Below are 20,642 nucleotides of genomic sequence, written 5' to 3'. Positions count from 1 at the left end.
TTAAATACCAGCCATGTTACAGTTTTAAATAATTAATAAATTTGCAATGTTAATTAACAAAAGTACTGTTATTACTATGACTCAGAAAAAAGCCTAGCATAAAAACATGAAAATTTGTAACCACATCAGAAAATAGGGAGTTTCACTAATGTACAATCACTTCTTACTATCGATAAAATGACTGCAGATTAGCCCTTCCATGACAGCAGCCAGTACAAAGCGCTTCACACTGCCTGCTTCCATCCATCATTAAGCAGGAAAGCTCCAGAGCTCACAGTACAGGAGACAGCAGTGTTGAGCCAACCCACTCCACCACAACTGCTAACGATTGCACACAAATAAACCAAAACAATAAAGTAGAGCCACTCAAGTATCTCTGCACTATGCCTCTCAGTATTTCCCAAAATACAGATCTCATCCAAGTTTCTACATTATCCACAGTATTTTAGCCTCTATTATACCAAATAAAAGATACTCAGTCCTAAAGCAATCTAATTGCAGTTCACTATCTTTAGTATGTGCACTTAAGTTTAAATCCCACGGATTATCTGTTCAGGTTTACTGTACAAGCTCTTTTTAGACAATGACAATTTTTTATTACTGTCATTTATGAAGGATATTAAAAAATAAAAAATAATTTTAATCCCTATAGACATGTAAGTGGTTTCACACAGCAGTAAGAACAAGCTGATGAAGAGAAATGAATCATTACAGATAAGCATGGTACCTTTTCATCTGAGTGTGCCTTTGCTGAATGAAGTTGGCTCCAGGATGAACATCAGGGCCATTTCGGACAAGTTTTCTCATAAAATTAATATTTGCTTTGTTCACCTATTGCATAAAGATTTCAATCAGGAACAAGCGAAACACACTTCAGGACCTCTTGCTTTCTCTGGTGTTTTGGGTTTTCAAATTTTAGGTTTAACTAACAATCCCCCTCTCCCCCTGCCTCACAGCCTCCAGCTGCTGAAAGAAACAGGCAAGACAGAATAGAGGAGGACACTAAGTCAATCTTAGAGCAGAACATCAGAGGGAAATTAAATGAAAAATCTGGGAAGTAAATTCAGAAATAAAAAAACAAACCACTCCTTTGACAGATACGCCAATGAATATATGAAGCTATATACAAGTTTAAAAAACATCAAGCAAAACTAATACTCTCTTTTGACATCTCCCTCCGTACACAGTGGGCCTCCACAATACTTGCGTTTATCTGATACTACAACTTTCACTTACTAGCAGCAATGGAACCAGCAAAGTGTCACTGAACAGCATGTTGAACATAAAACTACTACATTTACTCCTTTTTGCCTTCCTTTTCTGTTCAGGTTATAAAGGAGGCCAACACTTATACCTGCTAAAAAAAAAAAAAAACCACATAAAAAAGGTTTTGGTTCTAGACTACTTACCTTTTCAGGAAAGGTTAATATTTTAGCAACATGAATAGGCACTGCTACTTCATCTATTCGTAAGTTAGGATCAGGTGAAATGACTGTTCTGCCAGAGAAATCCACTCGCTTTCCAGACAGATTGCCTCTAAACCGACCTAACAAAATGAACAAGTTAAAATGATTTCACAAAAAGTCATTTTCAAAATGTTATCTGTAAAAAAGCTTTCGCATTAAGACAGCACATTAGCACAACTTCTATGGTACATCACGGGAGCACAACACAACAATAACAAAAGGATGCTTTGAAATAGCAAATATTTCTGGCTTAATTATTTAAAACAATTTTCCAGACAAACCTTGCTTTCCCTTCAGTCTCTGAACAAAACCTCTTGTCCATTTTTTAGGTGCCATATTGAGAGGAATCCCAGAGAGCTCACTGTTAATGTACAGGGCACACTGCAGTTGAAGGAAGTCCCAGTCTTCCATAATCATCTGTGTTTTGGCTCCTGATATCCTATGCTAAACAAAATAAGTCAGCCAGTTCAGAAAATAAACACAGAAACACACATGAAACTAGCAAAGAATTTTTCTGATAATGAGTACAACTGTTTGTTCCTGTGAAAAGTGTTAAAGCAAACTTCATACCCATTTTAATAATAAAGGCAAGAGGACAGGCGCTGTCTTAAGAACAGATAGTGGAATAAAGAAAGAGAAAAAATGTAGAAAGAAATGGTATGGCCTACAAGGAATAAGAAGCCCAAGAGAAAATAAATGGGTAATCTCTGAATGTTATAGAATGTTTTCCTGTATCTGATCATTCAAAAAGTGTAATTGGCATGGGGGGGGGAGGGGGGGGGGGGGAAGATGACAGTTTACAGACCAGAACTAAAAAGAAAATAAAACCTTCTCCCAAGGCACCAATGCATCTTCAGCAGGTCCTATTACTACACAAAGATAACACAAACAGCCAGTTAGTTGGCTCCATTCAAAGCAAGTTTCCCTATCTGTTTCAATAAAAGGTTGAACAATGTAGCAGTGCAGTACAAATTGCTTTTTAGATGGCAGCAGTGAGACAAAGAAAGCCAGTTACTATATTCAATCCTAACCAAATCTTTCCAAAGGCAGCAATCTCCGACAGCTTGAAGGGTGACTCACCTTTTTTATTACGTCATTGAGGAAAATGATCTCTGTCAGTTTCATAGTCAAATCATCTTCATTGGTGCCAGACTTCAAGTCACTCACAACAGAGGGTCTGATGCACAGTGGGGGCACTAAGAGTCGTGTGAGGATCAAATCTGAAGGTTTACCTGCTTCTGGGTTCATCAGAAGCAGGGGGATATCTTCTGCCTGGATTCTTTTGAAAAGGTTCAATACTACTAATGGATTCAAGTTTTCCTACAAAATACGTTGGGGAATGGGGAGAACAAATCATCATGAAAAAACTTCCAATCCTTTCCTCCTTCCCTCATTCACTGATTGTTCACATAAAAGTATTTTAAAAAGACAGAGTTCAGTTTGTTTATTCTGAACCAACATTTTTAGTGTCTCAAATACTGACTTACATCTGTTTTCCTTCTGTTTTTCCTTCTTCATTATCAGTGTTTACTTCTCACCACACTACTCTTTTTTTAAGTAGTTACTGAGAGCATTTCATAGCTACTTCCCAAAGCAACTCAGTAAACGTGTTACAACAAACTTGCAGTAGATCATAAATATTCATTTTATTAGCAGAAAATCAACACTTCTTCTAAATTTTATTTTTAAAATTTCATGTCTCTTTTCTCAGTATAGCCACGGCTGCAGCATAAGAAACTCTTAAGATATTCTTTTTCTGCCCAGTTATTACACTAAGATCTGCCTGGCTTGCAAAGAGCAGAAGGAAAGAGAACTCGACACAATGCCAAACTGAATGAAACAAAAAGGCTATCTGATTAAGTCACCTCTCTCCTCAATACTAACTCCTTTCAAAGAACAAGAAAAAATACTGTCTATTGTAATCATCCCAGACTTAAAGTAAATCTACAAGTACGTGCAAAGCTTCTACAGGCCTACATTTCTTCTCCCTTTTCTAGCTTATGGAAGTTTCATACACCAAGATTCATTTCCGCATAGCAATAACTATCCCTAGCACTACGGCACGAACATCCCCTCTCTTTACAGACAGAAAGCTACATATCAGGATATACTAACACACCGAGTTTCTCATTTTTGCAGGGTTAACATTATTCCAATGGATACAAACATTCTTCAATTGTCTATCTGGTATGTGAGAATCTTAGACCACTACAAGGCTGAAGTAGCTATATTAAATACCTTTGAGGAGTATTATTTCATGCACAAAGACTAGCAGGAAATTTAAGTGATAATAAAATTTACCTGAGCTCTTCCCAATAAGGATTCTACTTCTTTATTATGTTCTATGGCAGTTTCAAAGGACTGGAGGAAAGTGGATACTATTGGATCTACCACTTTCTTATTGGTCTTGTATTTTTCATGTATTATTTTCAATAAACCACACTTCTTCACGGTTCCTGTGAGCAAATAAATGCTTTTTAAAAATAAAAACTTATAAAACAAGTCAGCTACTCTCCCAAAGTCATATATTTTATACCTTCTGTGAACATAAAAATCAAATAAAGCTTATCAGCTTTATTAACCAGTTTCCTAAATTCATAAAACAAGAAGAGGACAATCAGAGCCTTCTTGCTTGTATTGCTGGCTTATTGTGCCTTGATGGGGTTTCTGAAGATGAAAGAGTATACTCTTTCTCAGCCTGTACTTGCATTCAGCTCTCCTTCAATCACAGCAGAGATTTTTTTTTTAATGTAAAAGTTCCCACACTAAGAAAAGGACTGAGATGTGCCATTTATATATCATCCAATTAGCTTCTAAAGTCATTTTGGAAGTGAATCATAGGAAAAATCTGATAAGTATTTTCATTTCATGCAGATATCAGTAATGGTAAAATTTCTACAGACTAGTACAAATGCTTTCTAAATTCAATTTTTCTTCCTAAAATATACTGACCTACTGCTTAATTTTGTAAATTGCTATTGTGCATGCCCCTTATACATATACATAGCACTCATAACAAAGAAACTCCCTTCCTATCTGTTCAGACCTTTGATCATCAGAACAATATAAACAGAACTTTCATGAATTCAAATAGCAAAATTTCAATGCTGTAATACTGCAGCAAGTCCTTTACAGCAGTGTTACTTCATCAGCGTACATGAGAAAAAAAACGTATTTTGAAAGATGAATATGAAATCTTTCTGCATAAGATTCTCGGCCCTGAAGAGCAAAATCCAGTGTAACTCAACGTCATCAAAACTCCAAGCTACACCTGCAGAACATACCCTTCCAGAGGATGACAAGAGCTTCTCAACTTACAAAAGGTAATTTAATACCATTATGAAAAGTGAAGTTCAGTCAAAATTACAAGGCCTACAAATGCTTCTAAGATATTTATCACTGACAGTAGCTTTCACTGTTTTTAAAAACACGTTAAACAAGCTTTTTGCCATTATTCAAGTATCAAATACTGGTTATTGTCACAAAGTGATACCATATCAGACAAAACAAGCTACTAGGACAGTGTCTATATATGCATACATAAGATGTGAACAATCTTAGAATTAAAAATGCAATTACCTGTTTCTTAATACCCATTAGCTGTGGAACGGACAAAGATATTTAAGATTTTGATGCCTATCACAGATGCCAAGGTAAAAAACAGCACCATATACAACTAACACTAGCTGCTAATGCCAACACTCACCATTAAAGGCACCACAGCAGGGACAAGTGTTCTTCTTTCGGCACTTTTCAGACACTTTCTTTTTTAGCCCTCTCTTCTGAAGATATGTAAGGCCAGGTCGCTTTAGGTAATCCAAAAACTGTTTCTTTTCTTCCAGAGATAGCATGATACGGCAACAGGTTTTGCAAATCATCTTAAATGTAAACACATGTAAACATAGTTTAACAGAAACATGCGGAGTTGTAACAGAAATCAAGATTAACATGTTCTACTCTAACTTGAGCTCTTCACCAGTGTGCAGTTTTCTGAATGAAGTATACAGTTTTGGCTGAAAGACCAACCCGCATACAGTAGGCTGTAACATAAAAACAAGTACATGAAAAAAATATATCTGGTCAATGAGGTAAATTGTTATCCAAGTTCTGCAGGACCTTAAAAAATCTGTACAAGGCAAACAGAGCTCTGATTTACCTGAATGTCCTAAATGGCAAGTACAATTCATACATTTGATTCAAACCATTACAGAAAGATAATGGATTAAGTTAATCAGCCTGAGATCACACATAGTGAGGCTGATGCTTACATAATTAAGACTGATATTTAAATAAATGCACTTTACAATACACAAAATGCATAAAGAACTGATAAAGTTTACAATACAACCTTATTTTGGTATTCTAAACTACTATGTTTCAAGAACCATCTTTTCTGATCATTTCCTTTGTGCAGACTACATACTGATGACAAAGCACAAATACATTTACCTGTAAGATGCCTATCACAGCTTTGAAGTACCCAACATGGAAACATGGCAGTTCTAAGTCAATGTACCCATAATGTCCTAAACAATCAGCTAAATTTTTTCCACAGGTTTCACAGGGACGGTCTTTTTCACTGGTTCCCTTCAGGGAAGGAAAAAAAAAAAACAAAGAAAGGATTTAGCTGTAACCAACTGAATAAATGGAAGATACCACAACAATTCTAAAGCTATTCAGCAATCCTGACAGCAGACCCAGAGGGGTTTTTTCTTCCCCTACATCGGAAGCATTACAGCCAGCCCAGGCTTTAAGAACAAAGATATTTTACACGTCGTCCCTACTGATATTGGTGATATTAACTAATCCAGCTGTTAAACTGATTTACAGTCCAGTAAGGCATTCTGCAAATGAGTCTCTGGGTCTCCCAACAACCAAGCTGAACAAATTTGTGTGTCGCCTCAGAAGAGCGCTTCCCTGAACCATCCAAAACTAGGAAGAAAGTAGATGCCAAATCTGAAGTTTCAGAACAACCTGGAAGGCCAATGCAACCTATAATCGCTCCACCTTAGGTAGAGACACATTTGAACATTTCTTTAATGAATAGGAAATTTCATTCTTCATCTCACAGCATTTTTAAGTAAATCCGCAGAAAAATTAAAAAAGAGAGAGCGCAAAAAAAAAAAGAGGTGTTCTCACCATGCGATGGTCCAGTACTCCATACTGCAGTGGAGAGTGATGGTTGTCCTGGCTGTACAGGTTTTTGCTAACCACCTGAATGTGCGCTTGCTGACGCATCTCTTCTGCAGACTTCATCCCAAAGCAGATGTGGCTTCTGCGACGCGAGAAGTCAGAGGCACACACGCGTAAACGTAGATACACATAGTTACGAACGCACACAAACACATACGCAGTCAAAAAACAACGCGCAAAAGGACAAACCGATTCAAAACCCGGCCGAAGCCATTTCTTCCTGCGTAACGACAAACGCCGGAGCCGTTTGGCAGCGCGCTGCCAGCTCGCAACCGCGGGGCTTCGGGCAACGCCGCAGCCGCCCGCAGGCAGCCGCGCTCAGAGCCCAGCCGCGCCGCGGAGGAGCGCCTCCTTCCCCGCACCGGCTGCATCGGCCCCCCCCGCTCCGCGGCACAGACCCCCCGGCGGCGTCGCGCCCCGCGCAGCGCGCCCCACTCACATCTTCTTGGCCACATCCGTCTCCCTGAACTGCTCCTTCACCATGATGGCGGCAGCGGCGGCGGCCGCTATGCGGCCGGCAGCGCAGCACCTAGCGGAGCTGCACGCGGCAGTACCGGGCTCAACCGCTGCGCAGGCGCGGTACAGCGTGCCCTGCCGCGTCCCGCCGCCCCGCCCCCGCGGCCGCCTGCCCCGCCCCCTGGAGGGCCGCGGGCCCCACCTTCCCTCTGCCCCCGCTGAGTGCGGGGCTGGTGCCGCCCGGGCCACACGGCCAGCGGCGCCCCGCCCTCCCTCCCGCTTATTCTACAGGCACCGGCTGCGCCACCCGTGGTCTCCCCCCTTCGGCCCCGGCTCTGGGATAGACGCCCCTAGGCGCGGCTCCGCCCCTCCGGCGCGAAGGCCCCTGCGCCGGCTTATGATTGGTGGCGGGGGAGTGCCGCTTCCTTTTCCCGCTCGCTCGCCGGCAGGGAGGCCGCTGCCATGGTGAGTCCGTGCGTGCCGGCGCGGCCCGCTGCTATCCGCCCTGCGGCGCCGCCATCCCATCTCTGCGCGGTCCCCAGGCCGCCGCGCGCTGCCGGCCCGGCCTGCCCGCGGGCGCCCGCGTGGGTATGACGGGGGCCCGCTTCTGCCCCGCTGCGAGCCGGGGCGTCCGCGGCCTGGGCCCAGGGCGCCGCCTCGGTGCCGGCAGGTGAGAGCGGCCGCGGGGCCGTACGGGGAGGCGGGAGCGGTTCCGCCGCTGTCCTGGGCGGTGCTAGTGGCGGTGCAGGCGGCTCCCGGCCCCGCAGCGCGGGCGGCGGCGGTGTGACCCGCGGCCCGCGGAAGGGAAGCCGGTCCGCGAGGGGCGGCGGTGCGCGCTGCGGCGGCCGCGGGGAGCCGGGCGCGGCCCCGTCTGCGGCCCCGGCGGTATCTTCCGCGCGGCGGGTGCGGCGGCCTCGGGTCGCTGTCAGCTTCCGTCAGAGCTGACAGCTCGGCCCGGTGCTTTGGGTTGTGTATATGACTGTGGTGTTCTGCTCTCACTCTTCTTGTGTCCATGCCCGTTAGAACGACACGGTGACCATCAGGACCAGGAAGTTCATGACAAACAGGCTGCTTCAGCGTAAGCAGATGGTAAGAGCGTGTCGAAAACCGTCTTTAGTTTCCTGTGAGTGTTGCTTCTGGCCTATTAGTATTCTTTAGTTACTCTCACTAAATGTCTCTTAATTTCTGGCTTGTTAGAGATGCTATTGTAAGAGGATGTATACTTAAATTTATTGATGCATGCTGAAGATAAATCTTAACACTGCAACAATGGTTTGATTTGTCATTTGAAACTATACTGCTGTGAACACTTTTGTTTCAAATTAATGATTCTCCTTACTACTGAGCTGTGCTATTTGAGTGCTAAGCTTACCTATAATGGGACTGTAAAGTCTGATAAGTGTAATGCTTGTTGACCTACTTTTGCCTTTATATAATTTGTGAAAATTCATTCTTAGGTGATTGATGTTCTTCATCCTGGGAAGGCCACAGTCCCCAAAACAGAAATCAGGGAGAAGTTGGCAAAAATGTACAAGACAACCCCTGATGTAATTTTCGTCTTTGGCTTCAGAACTCACTTTGGGGGTGGAAAGACAACAGGTTTTGGCATGATCTATGATTCCCTGGACTATGCGAAGAAAAACGAACCAAAGCACAGGCTGGCTAGGGTAGGTTTTCTTCTTTGTTTTCTAGTAACTTGAAAACAATGAATATGGCCTTAAAGTGTTTTGTGGTTCATGATTTAGATCTGTAAACGAAAGCTTTGTGAAAGTAGAACTACCTGGATATGAAACTCAGTGTTGTGAAAGTAGTCCTGAAATAGCATAGGTTAACTAGTGCATTTGCAGAATAAGATAAGCTTTTTTACAGTATACTTTGAGGGATTTAGAGAAGGCAAAACAGATGTTACTAGTTAAGCTTAGTGCTAAGAAGTAACTATAAATTTTTTTGAAGCTTTTGAAGACTTAAGGTACAAGAGATGGGACTGGTACATACAAGATATCAATTATTATATGTTGCCTTACATAGAAGTTGCCTCATTACTTAACAAGTATTCCAGATTTAAATATTTGAAGAGCCTAAAAATAACGAAATAACTTTAGTTCAGAAGAACTTAAGGTCTTAAGTTAGCATTGGTAAAGTGATGTTAAATACACATCTAACTTTTTCTTAATAGCATGGTCTGTATGAAAAGAAGAAGACTTCTAGGAAACAGCGAAAGGAGCGCAAGAACAGAATGAAGAAAGTCAGAGGCACAGCCAAGGCGGTTGTTAGTGCTGGCAAGAAGGTAGGACAAGAATATCTATAAGCTTGAGTGTGGATGTTGCCTTTAAAGTGTTGATTAGAAATTCAACAGAGTAATGTTGTCTTTCTTCCCATTTCTTTCACTTCTTCTACTGGATAACAGAAGGTAATCTGTGTGGTGATGTATAGCTTCCTGTTGGCTCAGTAGCTTAGTTTAGCTCCTCATTGCTGTAGCTTAGCTTGTGTAACATGAAACAGTGCTGCTTAAATAATTGTTTCTTATGTGTCAGTTCTCAAACTGAAGTTCAATGTTCTTAAATCTAATAAAAGCATTGCTCTAACATAATTCAGTCATGCAATATATGAATCTGATGCACTTTTAACACTTGTTACTCAGACTACCTGACTAACACTTTTATCCCACCAAATTATGGTCTTCCTAATGGTGCTATAGAGGAGACTTTCTTAGGAATGTTTAGTGTGCTAGGTGGTGAGATTTGTGTGGAAGTTAAAGGAAGGTAGAATGCCTACTTTATACTCCCTAAGTGACTGATTCTTGCTTTGTGGGCTTCTGTTCTGGTGGGAGCTACCATTCTACAGCTGGAACTTGGTACAGGCTTGACAAGTGTGGAGTTTGAGGCAGACTGAGTTCCTTTCATTTAAAAAAAAAAAAAAAGTGAAAGCTGAGGAATAACCTAAGAATAGTCAGTATCTTTATCAGCAGGAACTAAGCTTTTTGCATTCTGTGGAAAAAAAAAACTGAGTAAGCTTTGCAACTAAGTGGGTTTTTAAAAACTTCTAATAGAGGGTAATGGGTTTTGAGATCTAGTTCTGTAGCTGCTATAAATTGCTTTAACGTCTTGAACTTTAGTAATCTTCCCTTTTGCTTTTTTCTACTTTCTTGGAATTCTCCATCAGAAATGAAGTATCTAGCAGGTACTGAAAAAATGAGCATGGATGTGGTGACTGAATTCTGTATCACTGAAACACTTTATTCATCCTTTTAATGGAAGCACTGTACTGCTTTGCCTGCCTACACAATTGCATTAAACTTGCTTCTGCCTTGTAAGGGTTCAGATAATTACATAATCAGCTTTATTCTATATAACTTAAAAATAAAACTTGTTTGGCTGATAGCAAACAAGACTTTTAATGCTAATAAAATAGCACTAAAACAAAGAGTTCCCAGTGTGAGGGAAGCTGGTAAACTCTAAATGGTATCATTTGAGGCATTGGGTCAAAAAACGCACAGATTCTGTTTCAAAGTAGTACAGTGCAACTGCATGTGTAACTTGACCTTTATGTTAAAGTAGTTTATGTATCTTTATGAAAACTAAGTCATACCACAGCTTAGTGCATTTGGGATGGTTGTTGGAAGCCAAACAACTGTCAGCTTTTAACTCTAACTCTTGACCTGAAGAATTCTGAATTTTAAGGCACAAATTGTAGTGACTTGTCTGAAGTAGGATTCTTCTCACTTACAAATAGCACAAATCGCAAAGTATATCACTGGATGGAAATAAACTAATGTTACTGCTACCTCCTAGATAAGATTCAAAGCCTTTCCTTTCTGCTTTACTGCTGTTCTAATATTGATGTTCTACAACTGTTTACAATATAACAGGAAAAAAAAAACGTTTACTGTAGCAGTAACACTAACCTGCACCCTGTTGTGCATGACAAGGGAGTCATTTAGCATTGCACTGGTATTGGTACTATGGGTGAAGTTCCTTTCTGCAAGTGTTCCTTCCTTGAAAGTAGCTGCTATTGATTTTTAGAGTTTCCCCTTATCAAAGGGTTAAGTGACTGTCACTTACTAACATGGTCCAGTTCATCTAAATTCTCTTCACTTCTAAAAGGTTTTATGCTTTAAGACCAGGGTCATGTGCTGTGATAATTGCACAACAGATGTGACTTTTGTACCAAGCATACTTCACACCAGTGTGCCATCTCAATAAGAGAACTGTTTTGGGTTAGAGATTCCTTTTAGTTAAGTATGTGTAGGTTAGAGCTTACTTGTTAATCCTGGTGTCTTTGCATAAAGCTTAAACTAAACACAAACTAATTGGCTTGCCTTCTGGAGAACCTGGGTGTGAAGAGTTCTAAACTGCCTCACAGAAATAAGCTTGCAGAATAAACTCCTGTGTTAAAGCTTTGTTTTGAAAAATGCGTGTTTGAAAATAATGGTGTGGTATGGTACAGCACTGTTTCTTACAGCCATCTGTAGGAATTGTAAATCAATCAAGATAGATGGAGGCAGACACCGAAACAGTGAAAAGTCTGTTTGCCTCAGAAGTATGCAGTCTCTTGACTGACCTGTTCAGGCAAGTCTGTATAGGCCTTGGGCTACATACCATGTGGTCATGAAAACTTGGCATGCTGAACCATATTTGAATTTTCTTCTATGTAGTAGTGCCTATGTCTGACTCCACTAGTTTTGTTTAGTGCTTCCTTTTGCTTTCCATTCCTTCAGAATCCCCATTCTGTTTTGTTTGCAGTTCCAAGAAAAGCATATTAAAATTTTGTCTAACACTTTCTCCTGTAGTTAGTTGGACTTGCATAAAAGTTCACAACAAGTAGTTGTGAGAAGCATCTCATGTCCTGCTTGCTTTTGGAGCAGTGACCTATAAACCTGAGGTGAGGTAGTACAAAAAAGAATACCTTTTAATGTCAAAACTACTGTTGTGATAGGCTTTGACATGTTAGCCTTTCAAACAATTAGAAATGTTTTTTTTTTTAAACAAATGCAATCAAAATGGGAAACATGGATCGGCCCTTGAAACAATTCTGTGGCCTGTAGATAGAAGTGAACATCCAGTTACATTTTGAGTACTGTAGAGCTCTACACTGCTATGGCTAGCTCCCACTTCAAGTTTGAGGAATGCATGAAATCTAAGTTTTTAGCCTATACACTAGTCAAAACTTTCATGAGTTTTCCTGTCATGTTTCACTGCTAACTGAAAAAAGCACATTATTAGCATATCCTCAAAAGCAAAATCTCTTACAGTAATAGAACTTGGATAAGACCATTCTTTTGTTAATTAATGCTTTTTTCTTTATTTCAGTAAATGAATGTTCTTCAGATGGCAAATGGAAGAACCCAAGTAAGACTTTCAAATGCTTTGTTAGACTGGACATTTGGTAGTGTGTCGTTATGACATGGGTCTGCTGCTGATTCATGTGAAGACAATTGGATTTGTGCTGATACAGAACCCAATGCAGAGTTTAATACTAAGGAACACTTAAATATTTACAAATCACTATTGTGCTTGCTCCTGAGTTGTGGATTTGTGACTTACAGTTTTTAGATGAAATACCTGGCTAGTAGAAAGACTGAAGTAATAGGCAGTTCTCAGATTTACTGTTGCTTAAACTATTGATTTAGTTTTTTATTGTAAACAAGGCTTAAATTTTCCTTTTAACCGATGTCGGTATGTTATGGATAGGGTAGCATATATTGTTTTTCATGTCTTAAATGGATTAAAGTTGTCTATCTTCTGGTTTAGAGACTATTTTCTATTCTCTTACCAGTACTTATATCAAGTAAACTTTTGTGTACAAACCTGATAGCCTTTTAGACAAGTCTTAAAATATATTTTAGATCTCTGCTACAGAAACAAAAATTGTTTAGATGTGCTGTGGGCAGAAATGGTTACAGACAAAAATCTGATTTTTATTACAGATATTGAGTGACTCATTTTTAAGTAATTTAAACAGTCTGGGAGGTGATGGACTGAGCATAGTCTGTTAAGCAGAAGGCTGACAAAACAAGTGTAGCTTGCTGCTGCTTCCACAGAAATGCTGTGATTTAGGCTGTTGCCAAGTCTCATGGCAGTACTGTGAAATTGCCTTTCTTCAAAGATGAGGCTCAATGTGGTTCACCTGGCCAGTTTGGGAACTGGTCATTCAGGCCCTGTAAAGGTCTGAGTGTTTTTATTTAAAAAAAAAAAAAAATCAATTCTATACAACTAGTGAAACTAACTTTCTTTTCCTTTACAGAGTCAATTATTCTGGGACAAAATGTAGAAAGAATTCTTCTGGGAAGAAGGTGCTAATCTTGCTTTCAAATGAAATAAACTATGTTAATAAAGTATCTATTTGCTCTTTGGTTTTGATTTGATTGGTACAATTTTGTAAAGTATGAGGAGTTAAATTGGTGCACTATTTGCACTGTATTAAAACTTTCATAATTAAACAGCTCTTACGAGTATCACTTTTGAGTTTATATCAGTTTTATACCGATAGAACTTCGTTCCATGCAGGCAGTGTTATTTAGTGGAGGTAGGTGCGACTTTATCTGACATTCAGACTGTAGTTTGGAAAACCTTTAAGACCTGTCTTCAGTCTGGGTCTTGAACTAGTGGGTGCTATTGTCTGTATTTATTTCAGCAGCATCATGCATACCCTTAGCTATACAGTAATGTTGTTAAACTTCATGGTACAGTGTCTCTGCCTTTATTGGGGTTAGTAATTGTGGTTAGTAATGAATTGCCCTGGTAAAAGGATAGGTACTGCAGTTTTTTTCTTAGCATAGGTAAACTAGCAAAGCTTGAGATGGAACAGCAGGGACTAATTGCTTCTAAAATTAGTTTTGATTCTGAATTTATGTTGAAATTAAAAGGTTGCTCTTTTACTTAGCAGATGCCTTCAAAGATAGATGCCTATTGGATACTCTTTTGAAAAGATATAAGCCAATTAAACTGAGAAATATTGATAGAGAGGTATTAAGTGAGATCTGTTAGATATTGTATGTGCACTGAACTCCTGTGCCTGGTGTTTTGAATTAGTGGTGATAAATTTCTGACTAGTGAAGAGATTGTAAAGGTGTATGGAGTAAAGTTAATTCACATTAGGCTTAGTTTTAGCTTAGAACTAGATCCTAAGCCTATTTTAAGATGATACCTGCGTTAACCCCTTTTCATCAGATAATGTTCAACGCTGAAGGAGAGAACAGTCAGGTTATTAAATATAATTGTTCCTACACTAGGGGGTAGTGTGAACACAGCAATACAAACACAAAGATTTCTGTAGCAGTTTTTTCATAAAACAGACTGGAAGGAAGCTGCAAAAGAGGCCAACTCCTTTGTAAATATGCATTAAAAATGGTTGTGTTTAGAATCTGAGGATCTGGTCTGTTTTACTGTTTTTCTTTGAATAGAATTGAAATTGATTATCTGTGAAGACCATAGTGAAATGTTTTAAGTACTTTCATATGTATACTTTTCTAAAAAGTTCTGAAGTGTTCACACAAACCGTAGTTCTCTTCAGAATCTTCCTTATCTTAGTTTAAAGCAGTCAACAAAGGATTGTTTTTAAATAGGCTGGCATAAAGCCAGCAAAACTATCTTTGCATATTTTTGGTATTGACTCTACAAAAACAGTGTTTCAGAAGGCATGTACCTCTTGAAGCAGAACTTAATGTTGGAGTATTTAAGATTCCATCTCCAGTGTTGCCTTAGCTCCTTTTCACCCCAGTGGGTTTAGGAGGTACAGTAACTTTTCAAAGCTGGATGGACTGAAATACGCTATTTCATTGCTCAGTACCATAATTATCAGTATGTGGTGCTCCTCTGTGATGATTCAAGATTGTCAGCAAAAACTGCTTACCTAGTGATTCAGCAGAGTAATTGATTCCCTCCCCCCCTGCTTCCTATAGGATTAGGTTATGATGTAAGTTGCTCTTGCCTCTTTCAGTGTGAGGCATTAGAAACAGAAAGCAGACAAGGGCAGGATTTATTTCAAGTGACTTGAAGTTAACTTGGCAAATGAGCTCACTCTATTACTTGAGCTTATTTTCCCCTGTTCTGTAGCATTTGGTGTTGCTGTGGCTATCCTTTACCCTTATCACTCCACCTGGCAAATGGCAGGCAACTGAATAGCTATCATCTAAGACTTGATTCTATAGTCTAGAGAGAGAGAAGCAGTAGTCATGTGAGTTTTTGATTTTTGCCAACATTTTGCCTTCATCTACTATAGTCTGAGCAATGTGTAGAAGTGTTCTGTAACTCAAAAGTTTAATGCACATTTCATGCTGTGATGAACTTCTAGGATAGTCCCCTTTCCTGTGGGAGGTAAAGCCATTAGGTGGAAGGCAAGTGAACAGAAAAATCTTTACTCCTTTCCCTACTTTGTACTGAATGTACCCTTGTATTTCCTGCTGATCTTGACACATCCCATCTATAGATGATAGTTTTAGCTACTGTTACCTGCTTCTGGGCATTGGCTGGGCCTTCATATTATCTCAATTTTTAAAAGACAGGATTCTTTAGAGATTCCTTTCATCTATTGGGCTCTAGATAGATCATAAAACAGGTGCAAATTAGATAAATTCTTTTTTATAGAAGAAACTTCCAAATTAAACTGTGTAGGTTAGTAATCTCAAGTTGATCTGCATAGAAGGATATTTTTAATTAACTCTTCACCATTTTTCATGGTTAAGATTTAAATCTTTTTAAAAGAATGGAAAAACCTGTATTTTCAGGAGGGGTAGAAAATTGGTGTGTGTTTGTGGTTTGTTGTTTGTAAGAAGGGCACAGAACTGTATAGCTAGGCTAGTGGGGTAAAATACTCTGAAAGCTATGCAGAAGCTTCAGGGCTTGACTTAACTGAAACTAGGTCAAGCAGTGGGATTTCTTAGTGAGGTTCCAGCTCTGTATTCAGTGAGATGTATAAGGCACAGCCAGATAAAGGCAGCCTCTGTCTTAGAATGTAGTCTAGAACACAAGACAGGCTACAACAGATCAAAGCAAGACTTACCAGGGAAGCTAACTCTGGAGAAGCAAAGATTAGGGGCTGTGGGGGGTGGGAAAATAACCTTTAGACAGATGAAGAGAGGTAGTAAAACTTACATGAACTGGACAGTGAGGGTATTTTTGTCTAGGGAGCAGCTTACAACAAGCATGAGAGCAAATGCTGAGGGAGAGAAACTGAGCTACTACTGTCAGTGGCTTGAAATGAGTGCACCATAACTTGCTATGAAAAGACTGCAGTATGACTAGGAAAAGAAAAAAGGATGATACATTCCTTAAATACAAGCTCTTTTCATTTGTGAGAATAAAACAGGTCACAAGCAAATATATTTGCAGCAGTCAGAATGAATCATGAACATGTCCATATTATTGTGACCAGTTTCTATATAAAGATTATTTTAATGCTGGTGTTTCCTACACAGATATACAACATTGTCCTGTAGCAGCTGTTGGTACTAGATTTGTACAGTAGATTGAAAATTCTGGTTCTGAACATTCCCTGGTCAGGTGTTTGCATTTGAGCAAAACTAGATTTACTGACCTTTTCTTGGCTCAGTGTTGTAGTGGTGCTAGGAGACCAGATGTGGGCACTGCATGTTTCACCCTGAATGTTGAGAGAGTTTCGACTAAACATGAGAACCCTCAAATAGGGGTGCAAGTGTGTGTTCCAAGCATGATAGCAGTGTTACACTCATGAATGTAGTTGTTGCAATGCTTTTAATAGAAAAAGTTTAAATAAGCTTTGCCAAAACAATTTTAGGACTAGGAACCTCCTAGTACATTACCACTTTTGGACTCCCTTGCTTTAAAAGGGATTAATTGGTCTTACATTGTCAGCTGGTAACATTTATGAATTCTACTTACTGTCTTTAAAAAAGAAAAAAATGCATTCCTCTGTGGATTTTCATCCTCCTTTGGAATTCAGTAAGTTTTCTTTTAATTTTAGCCTTTGCTTTCTGTGAAGACTGTGGCTAAATGAAACAGCTGCTAAAGTGGCTAAAAGGCATCCTGAGCACTAGAAGATAATTGTATTTTTCCAAGAATTGGCCATTGGCAACCAGTAGTATAGTTTAAAAAAAAAAATTACTGTATCTTCCTTTCCAGTTACTGCTGTTCATACACAGAGATCATAAGTAAGGTCAAGTAGTGAGCTGAGGCAGAAGTATGTTCAGCATCTCTGTGACATCTCTTAATACAGTAGATGTTTTACAATCAGCCAAAAGAGGAGAAAAAAGTGAATGCAGCACTTCACTAAGCACAGATGATGATGGTTTATGCTTGTGTTCACTGGGTTAAAATGCAGCTTGTTGTCTAATGAAGCTGGCCAGACTTTAAACTGACCTGCATTAAGAGAAACATGGTTCACTGCCTTTCATGATGATCTGATTTGATTGTACTGGAGCTACTACCCTGCTATCATTTTCTGTCAATTTTTGCTAGCTATTTGTTAAGCCAGGCATCATTTGTGTTGATTTGATAACCGGTTCCAATCACAGATAATGTAACTTTTTGACAAGAGATGACCTCAGATTCGTATCTCCTGCACAGTGTTGGCTGTAAGCAGAAAATTGGGTCTGACACTTTCCAGTGTTTTCTGGCTGGTTTAACAGTCATTGTAAAAATCACAGTGAAAGTGGGTTAATACTGTTAAATTAAAAGGGGGAAAAAGTTGATTTTAGAATGTCAATGGTAGTTCTTACATAGTTCATTTCACTGTTTCTTTCATAGTATGATGGATCCTGCTACAGAGCAGAAGTGTAAAGAGAAGCTTTTTTTCTTTTTTTGAGACCAATAGAGGATTACCATAAAACTTGGGAGCTATCAGAACTCTCATTTTAAGTCTTTTTGTTAATTAATTGATCATATTTTTGCATTAGTAGTTATGATTATTGAAGAAAGTAGGCAGGTTGATCTATGCCCAGCCTCAGGTCTTTACAGAGGAAAGGGCTGAAATCTAACAACAGAGACTGCTCACATCTCCATTCAGACATGTACTTCACACAGAAATATGAAGAAACATATTTTTGAGGAGTCACTTAAAATAAGCAGATTTTGCGCAGCGTTGAATTCTGTAGTGTTTGTTTCTCTAAACACTGAGGCATTGTACTAAGGCATAAACCAAACAGAAAACTTAGTGAAACTGAATTGTCCAGACTCTGGGAAACATTAAAATGCAAACACCTGGCATTAAACACAGTAATTATCCATCTAATTTTTTTTATTTTTATTAAACAGGAAGACCTTCTAAGGCATGTGTCTGTTGCCTTAGCAAGCAAACTTCAGAAAAATCCTCCTTTTAGTATGGTAGATGATTGCTGTAAAATATTTCCTTTAGTTTGACAGTATTCTTTGGCTACTGGCAACAATATTTCACTTGTATGGCATATGTCTGGTGGCCTGTGTGAAAGTGCCAGTATTAGGACTGAGATATTCTTACGGAAGCTCTAACACAAAGCTGCACAGACCAAACTGGAGAGTCTCCTCCAAAAAGCTTATCACAGCCTTGAAGATGAGTGCAGGTAACTACTTTGGTCCCTGTTAGGACAATATCAGAGAACCTTAGGAAATCCCTATGGGATGGGAAGGTTCTAGTACTCCCAGTTTACAGAAGAAGCACAGAAGCATAAAGGACTTTTTCTTTTTTTAGGTACCTGAGTCTTAAAATGACAAGACCCTCTACAAATAAATGAACTTCCTATTACTATAAAAATACCTCCTGAAGTGACTTCAAAGTACGTACTTTGTGCTATCACTGCTGGTTTTAATGTATTGAAGGTAGGGGAAGGTAGGTCTTCACTTTGCTCTTTGGCCGCACCCTTAAAGATACCTGAGGCTTGTTTAACTTGCAAATCTCCACTTAGCCGAGAGAATATCTCACCTTTATTCAAGCTGCTTGTTGCATATGGACGGTGCTTCCTTCTGATGCCCGTGTCAGTCCTTTCCACTCACTTTTGGGAAAAGTTGCCTCTGTATGGCTGCTATGATATATCCTCAAAGCATATATCCTCGGTGATACATCCCTGTATTTCTTGTGCTTCTCCTTTGCAGTCCCTTCCTTTCTATCCCAGCTGATCTCTCTTCGTTTCTTAGATTTGTTCTGCTGGCAGATGCTTTTTCTAGCTTCACTTTCCTAAAGACTCTGTAGGAGAGAACAATAACAATATAGCTTATATACAACAACTTATTTTATCAGTCTCTTAATGGATTATCAATGTTACATTGGCACCTTTATTAACAGAGTCCAAGTGCTAAAAAGAGAGGAGGAACCTGAAGTTGATGCCTGCAGTTAAGAGAAGCTTGTAGAGTATTTTATAGTGCTGCTCTTTTGTGCATGAAAGAAGATACAGTTCCCAGGTGTGTCAAGGTGCCACACTTGATCAATCCTACATTAATGCTGTTTGCTTAGTAAAGAAACAAAATAACTACTGGCAGCCTTCTTTAAAATAAAATCCTTTCAGTGATTCACTTTCATCACTATTATTAGTAACTGGAAACAGGAGAATACTGTAGCAGGTAGCTGCTAAATTAACACTGAACATAAGGCACAGTATCTCTGAGATCTGTTCTTCAAGTAATACTCCCCAATAACTTTAATGGCAGTTGCAGCAAAACTGCAGGGAGACAACAGATCCTTGAATCTCAGATGTGGTGATGTTTAAGCTTTTCAGCTCAATTCTTTTAGTAATCACCACCCCCAGTCTCTTATTTGTTCTTAGAGTCTCAAAGAGATGGTGCAAAGTAATCTTTTAGCCAGCAGAGGACTGTAGAACCACATACACAGCTGTTGATGCAAAAATGTTCAATCACAAAGAATACAGGGAAAACCCATGTAGCAAACTGTAGAAAAGAGATTCTCTTAAAATACTGAATTATTTACATGAATACAGGGTAAAATAGTGAAAAGTAAGGGCTCTTTTCTTTTTTTGTTCCTCATTAAAGAATTTAATTTGCCCCACTTTCTCACTGAAGATTAATGGGAATTTTGTTTATGTTTTGAAGTGCATTGTGAAGAAGAATATTTCATATGTGAAGTACACTGAACCTTTTGGGGGAATCACAACAGTACACTGATACAGAAATGGTGGCGCAGTCCCTAAAGGAAAACATACTTCCTTTGTAATGAACATTATGTCTGCAGAAACTAATAGCACAACCTCCTATTCAGTTTATGTAAAATAAAACAGGCCATATGTTGCTGCTTTTAGAGTTGGGGTGTTTAAATTAAATGTTGTTTAATGAATATTCAAGCCCATTTGCTCAACAGTTGTGCTCGGTGTAGCATCTTTTTCCTCCATCTTCGATCTTGCACGGAGTACTAAGCCATTACAAGAGGGTACTAAAACTAAGGCATCTGTCTCTAACTAAAACTTCGATATTAAAATGCCAGAGCAGATGAGAGGGTAAATAAAGACATACAGTAAGAGGATCATATTATTTTTTGTTTTGTAATTAAGACTGAGAAAGGTTTGATATGCATGACACCCTTTAAGAAACAGGAACATTCGCTGTGCTGTTACAACAGCTGCAGTTTGGA

The 20,642-nt window shown here is 39.3% G+C and overlaps 2 protein-coding genes across 5 annotated transcripts in view; one reads left to right on the top strand and one right to left on the bottom strand.

Moving 5' to 3' along the window:
- The window catches only part of POLR3A (RNA polymerase III subunit A), a 36,761-nt gene extending 29,493 nt beyond the window's left edge, over positions 1 to 7,268 (bottom strand). For both annotated transcript variants that reach the window (XM_026116756.2, XM_064513822.1), the window contains exons 1-9: positions 7,099 to 7,268; positions 6,606 to 6,741; positions 5,916 to 6,053; positions 5,173 to 5,344; positions 3,768 to 3,922; positions 2,547 to 2,786; positions 1,748 to 1,910; positions 1,410 to 1,546; positions 728 to 831 (exon numbers count right to left, since the gene is read on the bottom strand). In XM_026116756.2, the coding sequence (XP_025972541.2) occupies positions 728 to 831; positions 1,410 to 1,546; positions 1,748 to 1,910; positions 2,547 to 2,786; positions 3,768 to 3,922; positions 5,173 to 5,344; positions 5,916 to 6,053; positions 6,606 to 6,741; positions 7,099 to 7,142 (1,289 nt within the window). In that variant the 5' untranslated portion in view covers positions 7,143 to 7,268. The remainder of the gene's footprint in view (positions 1 to 727; positions 832 to 1,409; positions 1,547 to 1,747; positions 1,911 to 2,546; positions 2,787 to 3,767; positions 3,923 to 5,172; positions 5,345 to 5,915; positions 6,054 to 6,605; positions 6,742 to 7,098) is intronic.
- A 158-nt stretch (positions 7,269 to 7,426) lies between these two features.
- RPS24 (ribosomal protein S24) lies at positions 7,427 to 13,452 on the top strand. 3 transcript variants are annotated; one of them, XM_026116806.2, is made up of 7 exons: positions 7,427 to 7,580; positions 8,139 to 8,204; positions 8,573 to 8,782; positions 9,292 to 9,402; positions 10,278 to 10,295; positions 12,425 to 12,463; positions 13,359 to 13,452. In XM_026116806.2, the coding sequence occupies exons 1-5, from the start codon at positions 7,578 to 7,580 to the stop codon at positions 10,281 to 10,283; spliced, it is 396 nt and encodes a 131-aa protein (XP_025972591.1). In that variant the 5' UTR covers positions 7,427 to 7,577; the 3' UTR covers positions 10,284 to 10,295; positions 12,425 to 12,463; positions 13,359 to 13,452. The 3 variants fall into 3 exon arrangements, with proteins under 3 accessions (XP_025972591.1, XP_025972592.1, XP_064369893.1); XM_064513823.1 differs by lacking the exon at positions 7,427 to 7,580 and adding an exon at positions 7,767 to 7,785; XM_026116807.2 differs by lacking the exon at positions 10,278 to 10,295.
- The last annotated feature ends 7,190 nt before the right edge of the window (positions 13,453 to 20,642 follow it).

This window comes from Dromaius novaehollandiae, chromosome 6 (genome assembly GCF_036370855.1).
Source record: "Dromaius novaehollandiae isolate bDroNov1 chromosome 6, bDroNov1.hap1, whole genome shotgun sequence".
In the NCBI taxonomy this organism is placed as follows: Eukaryota; Metazoa; Chordata; class Aves; order Casuariiformes; family Dromaiidae; genus Dromaius; species Dromaius novaehollandiae.
The sequence above is the reverse complement of the archived record's forward strand: the minus strand, read 5'-3'. Positions and strand labels throughout refer to the sequence as shown.